General features: G+C 40.6%; 1 protein-coding gene across 2 annotated transcripts; it reads right to left on the minus strand.

Moving 5' to 3' along the window:
* Positions 1 to 266: 266 nt before the first annotated feature.
* LOC112192192 (protein DETOXIFICATION 21) lies at positions 267 to 8062 on the minus strand. Of its 2 annotated transcripts, XM_024331786.2 has the most exons (9): positions 7922 to 8062; positions 7536 to 7821; positions 2323 to 2864; positions 1797 to 1883; positions 1596 to 1652; positions 1233 to 1471; positions 922 to 1040; positions 697 to 783; positions 267 to 562 (listed from the first exon to the last, which is right to left on the minus strand). In XM_024331786.2, the coding sequence occupies exons 2-9, from the start codon at positions 7791 to 7793 to the stop codon at positions 491 to 493; spliced, it is 1461 nt and encodes a 486-aa protein (XP_024187554.1). In that variant the 5' UTR covers positions 7794 to 7821; positions 7922 to 8062; the 3' UTR covers positions 267 to 490. The 2 variants fall into 2 exon arrangements, with proteins under 2 accessions (XP_024187554.1, XP_024187555.1); XM_024331787.2 differs by lacking the exon at positions 7922 to 8062 and having other exon boundaries at positions 7536 to 7915.
* Between the last annotated feature and the right edge of the window lie 4019 nt (positions 8063 to 12081).

The raw sequence follows: 12081 nt of genomic DNA on the forward strand, positions 1-12081 counted from the left end.
AGTCTAGAATCAGAGTAAAATCTTAACTATAATTTGGGTGGTCACGGATCCGCCGCCAAGATTTTAATAATAGAAGTTAACACTAATGATTTTATAAATTGAATAACGAATTAACGACAAGAATGCAACAAAAAGACTAAAAATTAATAATAAATTCAAATTTGGATGGAGAAGATGAAAATTAATGTTATCCAATGACTACTTAATTATTTAATAATTGATTATGTATTTAGATATCCTTCCATATTTAGATTTTAGACAATTAGTATACTTATTAGTCATTTTACACTTGGATAATATGGTCTTTCAATAATTCAAATATTTGTAAGGCGAACTAAGAAAATGATAGGGTAGTAATAGACGCACCCAATTAGAAATTAAATCTGTCATAAATGGGTTTAAGCTTGCCTCCTTATATAGATAACAAGAAAAATGAAACAGATTGAACTCAGCAAATCTATTTAGGAAAAACAAAAATAGACGAGGCAACTTATGAGTCGGAGCTTGGGTCTCCACTATCTTTAACGGCCCACTTGTTAACACGATTACGAGCTATTGTTACCTGCACGCCAACAATTTTTAACTTTTAACTGTTTGATGCGAGGTAGGTGTTCAAATGGCAATAGTAAGAGCAAGTGCTCTATAACAAAGTTTTTTTCTTTCCTTGAAAAAATAAAGGTCGAAAGGAAAACCTACCTGATTATCCCAATCAGTTCTGTAGGTGAGTATTAGTAGTACAATCGTTTGCACAAATGTTCCGAACAACATTCCAATCCAAACACCCTACAAAACAATTAGCACATAGTATGATTGTATGTTTATGCTCACTGTCCATATATATATATATATATATATATATATATATATACACGAATTAAAATGAGTGAAAAAGAATGCTAGCTAGGTGCAAATATTGCTCACTTTGACTTGTAGGTTGACAACATAACCAAGCACAACTCCAACGGGAATGCCTATAAGGTAATAACATGCTATGTTCACATATGCTACAGTACTCTGCCATCCAGCTCCCAGAGCAACTCCTGTCGATAATAACCAAAAATGATCAGATTGTTTCAGATCGATTTTTAATGAAAATGGGTATTTTTTTACCTCGCTTTTTTCCTTCTGTGTCAATATATACTGGTAATGGTTCTATTATTTTCTTTTGGTCTGGGTAATTAATGGTTATACTAACTGATATGGTTTGAGAATTCAAAATACGTCAACAATACCGGAGAGCACAGGCTGAACACTGTTCAACAATATGGAGAAGGCCAATAATGGTGACAAGTCAGCAACTGCTTTGGCTACCTCTTCGTCGTTGGTAAAGATGTAGGATAGACGTTCCCTCAAGAATAGGAAAATGAAGAACAACACAACACCGATGGCAAATGATGTGAACACTATAACCACAATTGAGAACTTCGCCCCTTTTGAGCTACCTCGTCCAAGCTCATTTGACACTCGTACACTGGAAGATTGCAGAAGCCGAACATCAGTACAACAATGATCTCTCAAGTAACTACTTTAATGAGTTCAATCTCATATGTTGATGAACTTCTGATGAAATATGATGATGAGAATATAATAAGTACCTTGCTGCAGCCAAGAAGCCAAGGGATATCATCATTTCCCACCCATTGATGTTGAGACTGCAACGAATTTGTACACATTTTTTAGTTAAATAAAACAGAATCAATGCAAAACAAAAGCAGATTTAGATGAAATAGTTTAGGTCTGTATTGAGGGGAAAGGGAATAAAATACGATGAAAGAAACAGAAGTTGAGAAAATTACCAGATAGAAAGAGCATCGATAGAAACCTCAGCATTTTCCATACTTCCAGTTAAAAGAACCAAGACCGTATTGTACCAAAGCTCCAGACTGTTAAGAAAAAATCGAAGTTCCACTCAGAAAACTCCAACTGTGTACTAATAAGGAGTTGTAAGACATTCCTTCCCGAACAACCATATGATTTTCATATCAAGGTAAGTCATGAGATGACTAATCTTGGTGGTTGCAGATAAATCATGCAGTAGTTTAGCATAACATGGATGTAGCAAACAACCCTCGAAAACTTACGAAATGAAAAAAGAAAATAAAATACTTTAATATTGATACCTTTGGAGGGACAAAAATATTTATTATGTATCTTCAAATGCAAGCTTAAGCCTATGGTGCATTAATTGCATCTATACCTCTCTGATTTTCTCAAATAACCATATCCGATCAGTAGATTGATAGAAACTTACCATTGAACAATGAAACAAAGAAAAAAATGGAAGGCAGAAAGTTAAAGTAAAAAACAAGAATAGTTTATTACCAAAGCATAACACCAGAAGACAGAGAAAGCTTGACGACATCCCAGAGATCTTTAAAAGCTAACATCGAGAAGCCTTTCCATGTCTGTGGGCATCCTCCACATATAACAAATAAAAGTTGACCAATGTTGGGAATCCAAAATGCAAAAATTGTGGACACCATTGCGCCAGGAATCCCAAGCTGATATTTCACAGTCAAAAGCCATGAAAGGAGGATGTGGATTGCAATTGAAATTGCTGACAAGTAAGCTATGATCAAATTTTTGCTCTGTGCTTGCAAGTACATTTGGCAGGTAAAGGATAAAACAAAGGCGAAAATCACCGGGATTACCCAGAGAGAAATATAGCCCGCCACTTGTGCAATATTCTGTTCCTGTCCTAAGGCCTCTAAGATTGGAGTTGTAAAGATGCAAATAGGAACAAGGAAGAATGCGCTGACAAACAACACTACCCATGATCTCTGAAGATGTACCCCAAGCATGTCATATTGTTTTGCACCATATGATTGACCACAAAGAGTTTCCAGCGCACTAGCCATTCCCAGCTGCAGATATTAAGAGACCCAGATTATAATTGTAACCACAACAAGTGAGGGCAATAGCGAACTTAGGATTTTATCTATACAGGGCGTGATAAAAATAATATATATATTAACAGTTAAGCATCACATATAAACTTTAAATATTAGTAGCATTTCAATTTTTTGAGTCGGTAAATAAAAAAAAAATTCCATCATATTGAGAAAAAAATGAAGAAGACAATTCTAGATCATACATTTAAAAGAAAAATCCAGCTACCGTCCCCAAACTATTCTGTCAAGGCCAATTTGATACCCGAACTCTCAAAAGTATCAATGTGATACCCAAAGACCTAAATTGACATCAATGTGATATTTCCGTCAAAAAAATCCAACAGTTCCGTCTGTTTGCTGACGTGGAAAACAAGTCAGAAAAAAAAGAAAGAGAAAAGGCCAAAATGACCCTGATGTTAAATCTCATCACCAATTTTTTTTTTAAATCTTCTTCTGGGTTTGCTTCTTCTTCGAGCTCGGTGGTTGGATGCTGAGAAATTGAAGAGGATAGGTTGGGTTGGCGGCGGCGGCGGCGGTGGAGGGTGATAGGAGAAGCGGAGTTCGGCAGGGATCGGGAGTTGGGGTTGGCGGCGAGGTCGAGGCAGGAGATGAGGGACTTGAGGGAGGGGTTGCGGTCGATGAAGGCGGAAGGCTTTCGATGCCAGAGCGGATTCAGGGAGAGTTTCCTCCTGCGGCGAGAAGAAACAAAATCAAATTGCAGAAGGTTACATATCCAATCCGGAGTAATCTCCCACTGTTTCTATGAAGAATCAAGCTCAATCCCCATGAAATAGCTACTGATGGTACTCTGTTTGCTGATAAATTGGTCTTCTGTGGGTTATTTTGTTGAGTTTTCGTCCAAAGTCTGAGAATATGATCTATGCCCACAAGGTGTTTGATGAAATGTCTGAGAGAAACACTCTGTGAAGATGATGTATAGACTTGGGGGGCAGGACTATCAATCTTCAGAGGTCACTAACAATTGCACAAAACCGACGAAATAGCGTTGGTATTTGGAAATTCAGCTAAGTGATTACAGCACCAAGCTAGTCTAGGTGCCAGTGAGTGGCACGAAACAACATGCCAATCGCGGTGGCATTGAAGGCCCATCAGATTGATGCGAAGAAACTGTGGAATGGTGGAAGACATCTTTTGACAAGTCTTCGCAGCAAGTGCGAGTTGAGTGCAGGACAAGGTTGACACACAGCGAATGTGGGCTCACGAATTGCAAGTCCCAAGAAAACTTCTTAGTTTCTCTTCACACTAATCTTCTGCATTATACTGCGTTTCGCACTCATGGCTGAAGCATTGTCAGAAAATCATTTATCTGAGCCAGCAAGTGGCTTTAGTGGAGAGGCTCAGAGCTAACTGGTCCGGTGGATTTTGCCTATGCAAGTGTATAGCCTACTGGGTGGCTTTAGCATTATAAGAAGTACATGATCAAGCCATCATTCTACTGCAAGTTTCCTGATCAACGATAGGATGTAGTAGCAGTGGAAGTCTTTGTATCCAAGAGACATGTGCAGTAGGTGTGTGAAAAGAACAAGCTTGGTATATAATCACCAGAACATCGAGGTGAGGAGCCGAAGAGATGGATCAAGTGGGCATCAAGCTAACTGAGTTGCAGGGGAGAAAAGCATAATTAATTCAAGTTACAGGATCATTCTTTCTTCTTTGTCAAAGGAGCTGCAGAAGAAATGGTAAAGAGGTGGTTTTTGGCTTTATATGCTCAATATGTGGCACACTTGGTGGCTAGTGACTAAAAAGCTCCAATCTAGATCATAATGCTCTATGTTATTAAACAAAATGTTGCCGGGGGAGTAAAGAGAAGCACAGGTTTGACTGACAACTCTTATTGCCAGACTGTGGCATGTGTAGAAGAAAGAAAATCATGAACATATTTATATCTTTCTGCATATGGTTAGCTCAAGAGCATAATCATAAAATTATGTTGTACATGGAAAGAATTTTTTTATTTGTTGGGCCAAATTCTGTGGCCATAAGCTTTTGGATGTTCTTGTTTTTTCTTGGTTAATGAGGCAACAGAGCTGACGAGGTCCAGAGTTTGATGAAGAGGATGGGTTGGGTTGGCGGTGGCGGCGGTGGAGGGTGATAGGAGAAGCGGAGTTCGGCAGGGATCGGGAGTTGGGGTTGGCGGCGAGGTCGAGGCAGGAGATGAGGGACTTGAGGGAGGGGTCGCGGTCGATGAAGGCGGGGAGAAGGAGAGGAGAGGATATCGGTGGGGTTAGTGATGGTTTGGGTGGTGGAGAAGGAGAGGAGAGAGAGGTGGTGGAGAGAGAAGGAGAAGAGTCAGGTTGAATAAGAAGAAGAAGAAAAAGAAATGAATTATAAAAAAAAAGGGTAAAAAGTCTATTATGCCCTTTTTTTTTGTCCACGTGCTTGCCACGTCAGCAAACAAACGGCGCAGTTGGATTTTTTTGACGAAAGTATCATGTTGATGCCAATATAGGTCTTTAGGTATCACATTGATACTTTTGAAAATTCGGGTATCAAATTGGCCTTAGCAGCATAGTTTGGGAATGGTACTTGAATTTTTCTCTAAATTTAGGGGCTGTGACCACTTACCCAAATTTAGCCTAAAAATTGTCCACTTACTCTACTAAGAGTTTTTTAACCCCATTTACCCAATCCAATAGTCTTTGACACCACTTACCCAATTCTCTCTCTCTCTCTCTCTCCCTCCCTCTCCCTCCCTCTCTCTCTCTCCCTCCCTCCCTCTCCCCTTCCCGTGCCCGTCGCCGGAGCCCTGCATACTCGCCACCGGCGCTGGTCCTCCTCACCGTCCCAGTCAGCGACGACTCTCCTCCTCCGCCGCAGTCCACGACTCACCCTGGATCTCAACCTCGACCACCTCCTCTCTCCCAGCGCTCCGACCTCAACAAGCACCTCTCCAATCTCCAGAAATCCTCCCAGGTCCTCGACATCGTCAAGTTCGACGCCGACCACGTCCTCTCCAACGTCTCCTCCACCTGCGACCTCGCCGACCACGTCAGCTCCAAGATCCGCGACCTCTCCAATCTCCAAAAATCCTCCTAGGTCCTCGACATCGTCAAGTCCAACGCCGACCACGTCCTCTCCAACGTCTCCTCCACCTGCGACCTCGCCAACCACGTCAGCGCCAAGGCCTGCGAGCTCGACCTCGCCCAGTCGCGCATCAACTCCACGCTCCTCCGTTTGGATGCGATTGTGGAGCTCGACCTCGCCCAATCTAGTGGTTCTAATTTTTTATTTTATTTTATTTTTTATTTTTGGTAAATTTGGCAGAAGGCTTATAAGGAAAGAAGAAAGAAGAATGAAAAAAAAAAGTTCTATTGAGTAGTTATACATGTATATTGCGGGACAATAATATGATTATTGAGAGACAATAATATGAGTATTGGAGGCAATAATATGCATATAAATTAATGATTTGTGCCTGTAGTGTATTCATTTTGGTTTCGGGAGTTTATACAATTAACTGGAGGGCAATAATATGATTATTGGAGGCAATAATATGAGTATTAGGGAACAACAATATGATTTCTGAGGGGGCAATAATATGATTACTGTGGGGCAATAATATGGTTACTGGGAAGCAATAATATGATTACTGGGGGGCAATAATATGATTACTGTGGGGCAATAATATGGTTACTGGGAAGCAATAATATGATTACTGGGGGGGCAATAATATGGTTACTGAGTATTATTAGAGGGCAATAAATTCAGACGTCGGAATCCAGTCACCAATCCGGTAGCCGAATTCCTGATTCCGGTCAATGGTCGCCGGATTCCGGTCATCGGTGGCCGGAGACCGCGGCCGGCCACTGGTCACCGAAACACAGCAAGGTGGAGGATGACTTATCTCTCTAAATAAGAAAGAAGGAGAGAGCAAAAAAAGTCCCAAAATAAATAAAAAGAATAAAAAAAAGAATTAATTAGGTATTAGGGAAATAATCCCTTAAAGTGTTTTGGGTAAATGAGGTTAAAAAACTGTTAGTGGAGCAAGTGAATAATTTTTAAGCTGAAATTAGGTAAATGATCATTTCCCTAAGTAATTAATTATGAGTGCTATATGAATAGTTTAACATATTCGGATGGATAATACTTAGCTAACCAAGTGTTAGCTCAGTAGTTAGAGCACCCACTACCTAATGATGAAGTCATGGGTTCGAGTCACTATGAGGGTAGAAGTGAAATCATTTTATCATCTTTATTATTTTATAATAGATTAGTAAAATTTAGTCTGCTAATATACTTGGTTGTTTATTAACTGCACCGAGGGAAAAAAATCCAGTGACTGGCTAAGCCCCCAGTAGACATATACTGTGTGGCTTGCCTCAACAATTTGGGATTTGAATTCTGATCTTCAAACCTGCATTTATGATTGTCGTTGCTTAATTTACGAAAATTAAGAACAGAAAGGCGGTTATTAAAGCACTAAAGCAACATCTAGTTATGTAGTACTGCAGTACTTATTAAACAAAGTTTCTTTGAAGTGTTGTAAATATTTCAAGTGAAGACAGAAGAAAGTCTGCCTAGCTATCTAGCTATCAGTTCTTCCATGAGAGGACGTAATACCAACTTCAACACATGTACTTTGTGAATTCAGATTGTTTAGAAGAAGAAGACATAGATACGTACCAGGATGCCATTTGCGAACCTGACCAGTACAGTAACGACAAGTGAATATGCAGCTAACTCAGTAGAGCCAATGTGACCAATGAAGGCTTGACTGACCACATTTGTTCCAAAAGTAGAGAATCTGGTGAATATAGCAGGTCCAGCTATCACCCAAATCTTCTTGCTTTCATTCCACACTCTGTATTGCAAACCCAAATCGTGTTCACGTTCATCTTCTTCCTTTATCAGCAGTTTCCTCTTTATGTCTTCCTCCCCCATGTTTGTTCGACTGTTCTCTAGCTTTCACCTGCCCAAATACAGTACCAACATGTGTATCACAAAAAACAGAAATACAGCATTATTGAAGCGGATTATTCTTGAAGCTGTGATATGATCCAATCACTTACACAGAGACAGGGGGAGAGAGCGAGAGAGAGACCCAATAATGGTTTACATGTTTAGATGTGTCGGCATTTAATGGGAAGTATACGTGGCATTGATTATTGAAAAGACAACAAGCAAGTCCCATCAATTTGGAAAAGTTTTGTGAATGAAAGTTAACCGCGTCAGATGCAATTTATTAACAACGGTCCAACCAAATAAATAAGGCCAACCACCAGTTGGCCTAACCAATCAACTGCATGTATGTAGCCAATTTAGTGTTTACCAGATCAAACCAAGAGCAGTATTATGTGGACCAAGATCAAACAAATCACGTTCTTTTCGATAAAGAACCAAATCACAAATAACATCGTTCCAACCCCAATTCAATACGACAAGTTGTTTACCTATCGTAATGTTCCCCATCCAATCATCCATCCTAAAGTAGAATTCCAGTTTTGCTTTTGCTGCTCGCGCAATTTGACCTCTGTAGCAAACAAATCCCGAATAAAATTCTCGTTTCTGCCCCTCTACTTTATTTAGTCTTTTTCTATTCGAGTAAGTGCTTGGATCGCTTGTTGTTACGTTACAGCCAGTAAAGTAAAGAAGAAATCCTCTTCAAGTCGGTAGCATTTTGACAGAGCCATGATACTATTGTCTTTAATTCATAATGATTCACAGCGTACCCCACCACGGCAGCCACCGACAGCCACCAACAGTAATCGATGAAAGTAAAATTTAAATTGTTAAATAGTTTAAGACCCAATTAATTTTTAACTAAATTTCAATTTATTTTCTTAATTTTTACCGCTTAAATCAATTCTGCTCCTATATTTTTTAATTTATCAAACGTATTTCAATACTTACTAATTTTAATTAATCTCATCCAATAATTACTATTATTTTGTTAATTGATGAAGTAATTTTTGCAGAGTTCTCTTATATGATAATGTTTCATTGACGTGAGATACAAAATCATCTCATCTTTGACAAGAACTTTAAAATTGAGGTTTTAGTTGGACCTGCAAATTTGATATTTGCACCTCTTCTACTTATTAAACCTCCAATTCACTTTTTGAATACTTAAATAACTAAGTAGATCTCCCTAATTTTACCAAAACTGTCAAGCCCCGAATTTCGAATAAAGAAATTCAAATTCGAAACGTGATAACTTAACAAGCACAAGAAAACACTTCGAAATTTTTTCATTTAAACTAAGCAACAAGTCAAACCGAGCTCACAATGTCAATACCGACTCGTTCTTTAGAGTTACATATTACATTACAGAGAGTTTACAAATTAAAATGAACAACAATTCAATAATTAAACACACTCACTGCACAGCTGAAGACTAAAACCAAAAGTAAACTTCTACGTCTAAGCTACAACAGCAACAAAACTTCAGCTTCGACGACGGTTACTCGTTCTGACCTGCACAATAACCCCTACACCATGGAATAGTGCTCCCGGTTGAAACAACAAATCGGTAAGTGTTAATGTTCAGAATACCGCCATATGATGTTGGCTTCCGATAACGTGGACTAGGATCCAATCTTCCGATATGTGTAGAGTTCACGAAGTCCCGCTAATCTGTGAAGAGAAATACAACGGCGTCAAGAGGGGAGACCGCAGTTGGCGGTCTTCGCTCCTCCGATGCTAAAGTTAAACGATGTACTTGTATTAACAAATGTAGCGGTAGATAGCTATTAAAATGCATAATGAATGAAGAGAGAGAAGTGGACATTTTATAGGTGAAATAGTGAGTTACCTCACTCTTGTTTTTGATGTGGAACTGATATACTTCAATTTGCTGAGTTTTGGTCCTTTTTGCAAAGATAACTCTGGGTGGCACGTGTCGGCGCGTCGAGGCACATTTCGACCTAGAGTTGGTTTGCCGGTGAAGGTTGTCTTGCTGTGCTTCCAGGGGTCACACCGTTGAAGTCATTCTGACAAGGTGACATGGTTAAGTATGAGTGCTGATTATGGCCGACAAGTGTTATGTATGTACAAGTCCCCCAAGTCCCCAGTCAAGGAGGGATTTCTTAGTTGGGGAGTTACCAAAACTAAGGCGGAACCTTCAGTTACATGCCGGGCATAATAAGTGCGAGTGCGTCGTCAACCATGGATTTTGTCTGGGAAAGTGCTTTTGCCCTTTTGGGTGGGCCCCTGCTAGGCCCTCCAGGGAGTCGCCCACTCGCCGGCTAAGAAAGACCTCTGTTTGGTGGGATGATTGTTTGTTGAGGGGAGCTGTTTGACAGCATGAGGAGGTGGGTAGCGATCCCACTCTTTCGGTGCCTTAGTGTCGGGAAGTTAACGGCCGGATCAATGGCTGTCGTAAGCTGCGTGAACGGTTCCTTTACTCTTTTGCGGATGAGAAGAACTTGACTGCACCGCCTCGTTGAGGCCGGTGTATATCCCGAGTTGGGTATGTTCCACTAAATGTAAATTGTGTCGAGTAGAGCGACTGTTGATTGTTAGCGGAAGTAATGATGTCAGAGACATGTTGGTTAGTAGTTGTCGGTTGATGAGTTGATTGTATATTCGTCTTGCAAGCTTATTGGAGACAAGATAAGTGTTAGCGGTGAAATAATTTTGTGGGCAGTAACACTTAAGTTGTGGTGATTCGTTATCTGGCGATTCGTAGCGGAGGATAAGCCTACTTAGAGGAGGATGAGGCTACATAGCCGAGGATGAGGCTATTTAGCGGGAGAGAATTAACTATGGCGGTGATTTTTTGAAATTTGGGGTTATTTGGCCAGATTTTGCATGATCTTCTGACAAGGTGGGTGACACGTGGGGGTTGTTGATAGGGATGGTGTGCGCAAAAACGTCACTGTGCAGCCGTTGTCGCTTCATCATAAATGTTGCATTAATGAGCACGTCGTTTTTACCGAGGCATCGTCTCGATTAGTGGGAGTACTTGTCTTGATCCTGGGGGGTGGTTATTTTGCGGCAACGGTTTGGATTTATTGCAGGAGTTTGTATTTAAGGGGGAAATGAGGTTGAGTTTCTCTCACTCAGTCCTATTATGTGCATTCGTCTTCTTCATCAAGTGAGAGAAACCAGAGAGAAGAGATCTGAAAACATCGTTGGCCGAGCGGAGGAAAGAAGGAGGAGAAAGAATTCTGAGGGGATCGAAGGTAATCGACATCGTTTTGTGGGTGGTCTGCTTTGCTGCTCTTTGGTGTTTGTTTCGGCAAATTTGAGGTATGTTCCTGTTGCTTCTGTAATGGTGTTCTTGTTTTGGTATGTTAGTGTTGTGAATGCATGTGCTTCGTATGCATCGTGAATACATGTGCTTCGTATGCATCTTAGAGATGTGCATGTGGTTTTGTGTCATTTTGTGTTTGAGGGTCTGAAGACATCTGGGTTTTTGGGATATTAGTGGGTTTTGTGTTTTCTGGGTTTGTTGTTTGAACGACTGTTCTTGGATGAGTTCTTGTGGTTAATGATACAGGGTAGGTTTAGATCTAACTTGACTGCTAACTTCTAGGTTTAGAGTGTTTGTGGGCATGCCGGCCGTTATCGATATTTCAAGTAGTGAAGAATCGGACGTGTCGTCGCTTAATTCGTCGGAGAGGGGTTTTATTGATTCGTTGCGTCATCCTACTTCTGCAGGAGTGTTACACCCCACATCTGATATACCTTTTTACTGAGTTACGTGAAATTCGTTATGGTTACCGTTCGCAGTTATAATTTTAACGTTTAGGGGGTGGTTAAAAATTGACTTTTTATGAGTTGTTAATTTGAGAAAACTTCCTTCATGAAAGTTGTAGAGAACGTTAAACCGAGCGCGTGCATATGTGGTACGTAAAAATCGGAGTTCGTATGTGAAAGTTATAGCTTAAAATGTGAAAGTTACTGTTCATGGTAACAAAATTATAAATATGGAAAGTTACCACTGTGGGTTTCCATTTTCGGAAACCCGGTAACTCTCCCTCTCTCTTCACCCCCGACTCCTTCCCCTTTCGGCCCGAACTGTTCCACCTTCGATTTCTCCCTCCTCCGGCCGACCCACAACGGAATCCGGCTATCCCCGAGCTCGCCTCCTCCCCCTTGACACGTTGGCGGTGGTATTTTGTGAAGATTTGGCCGGAGAAGCTCGATTTCGCGCCGGGAAGGTAAGGGGTGCAGTTTGCTATTTTTGCCGGTTTCCGGCGATTCCGGCCTTCTCCGGTCACTAGAC

This window comes from Rosa chinensis, chromosome 3, assembly GCF_002994745.2.
Source record: "Rosa chinensis cultivar Old Blush chromosome 3, RchiOBHm-V2, whole genome shotgun sequence".
Lineage (NCBI taxonomy): Eukaryota > Viridiplantae > Streptophyta > Magnoliopsida > Rosales > Rosaceae > Rosa > Rosa chinensis.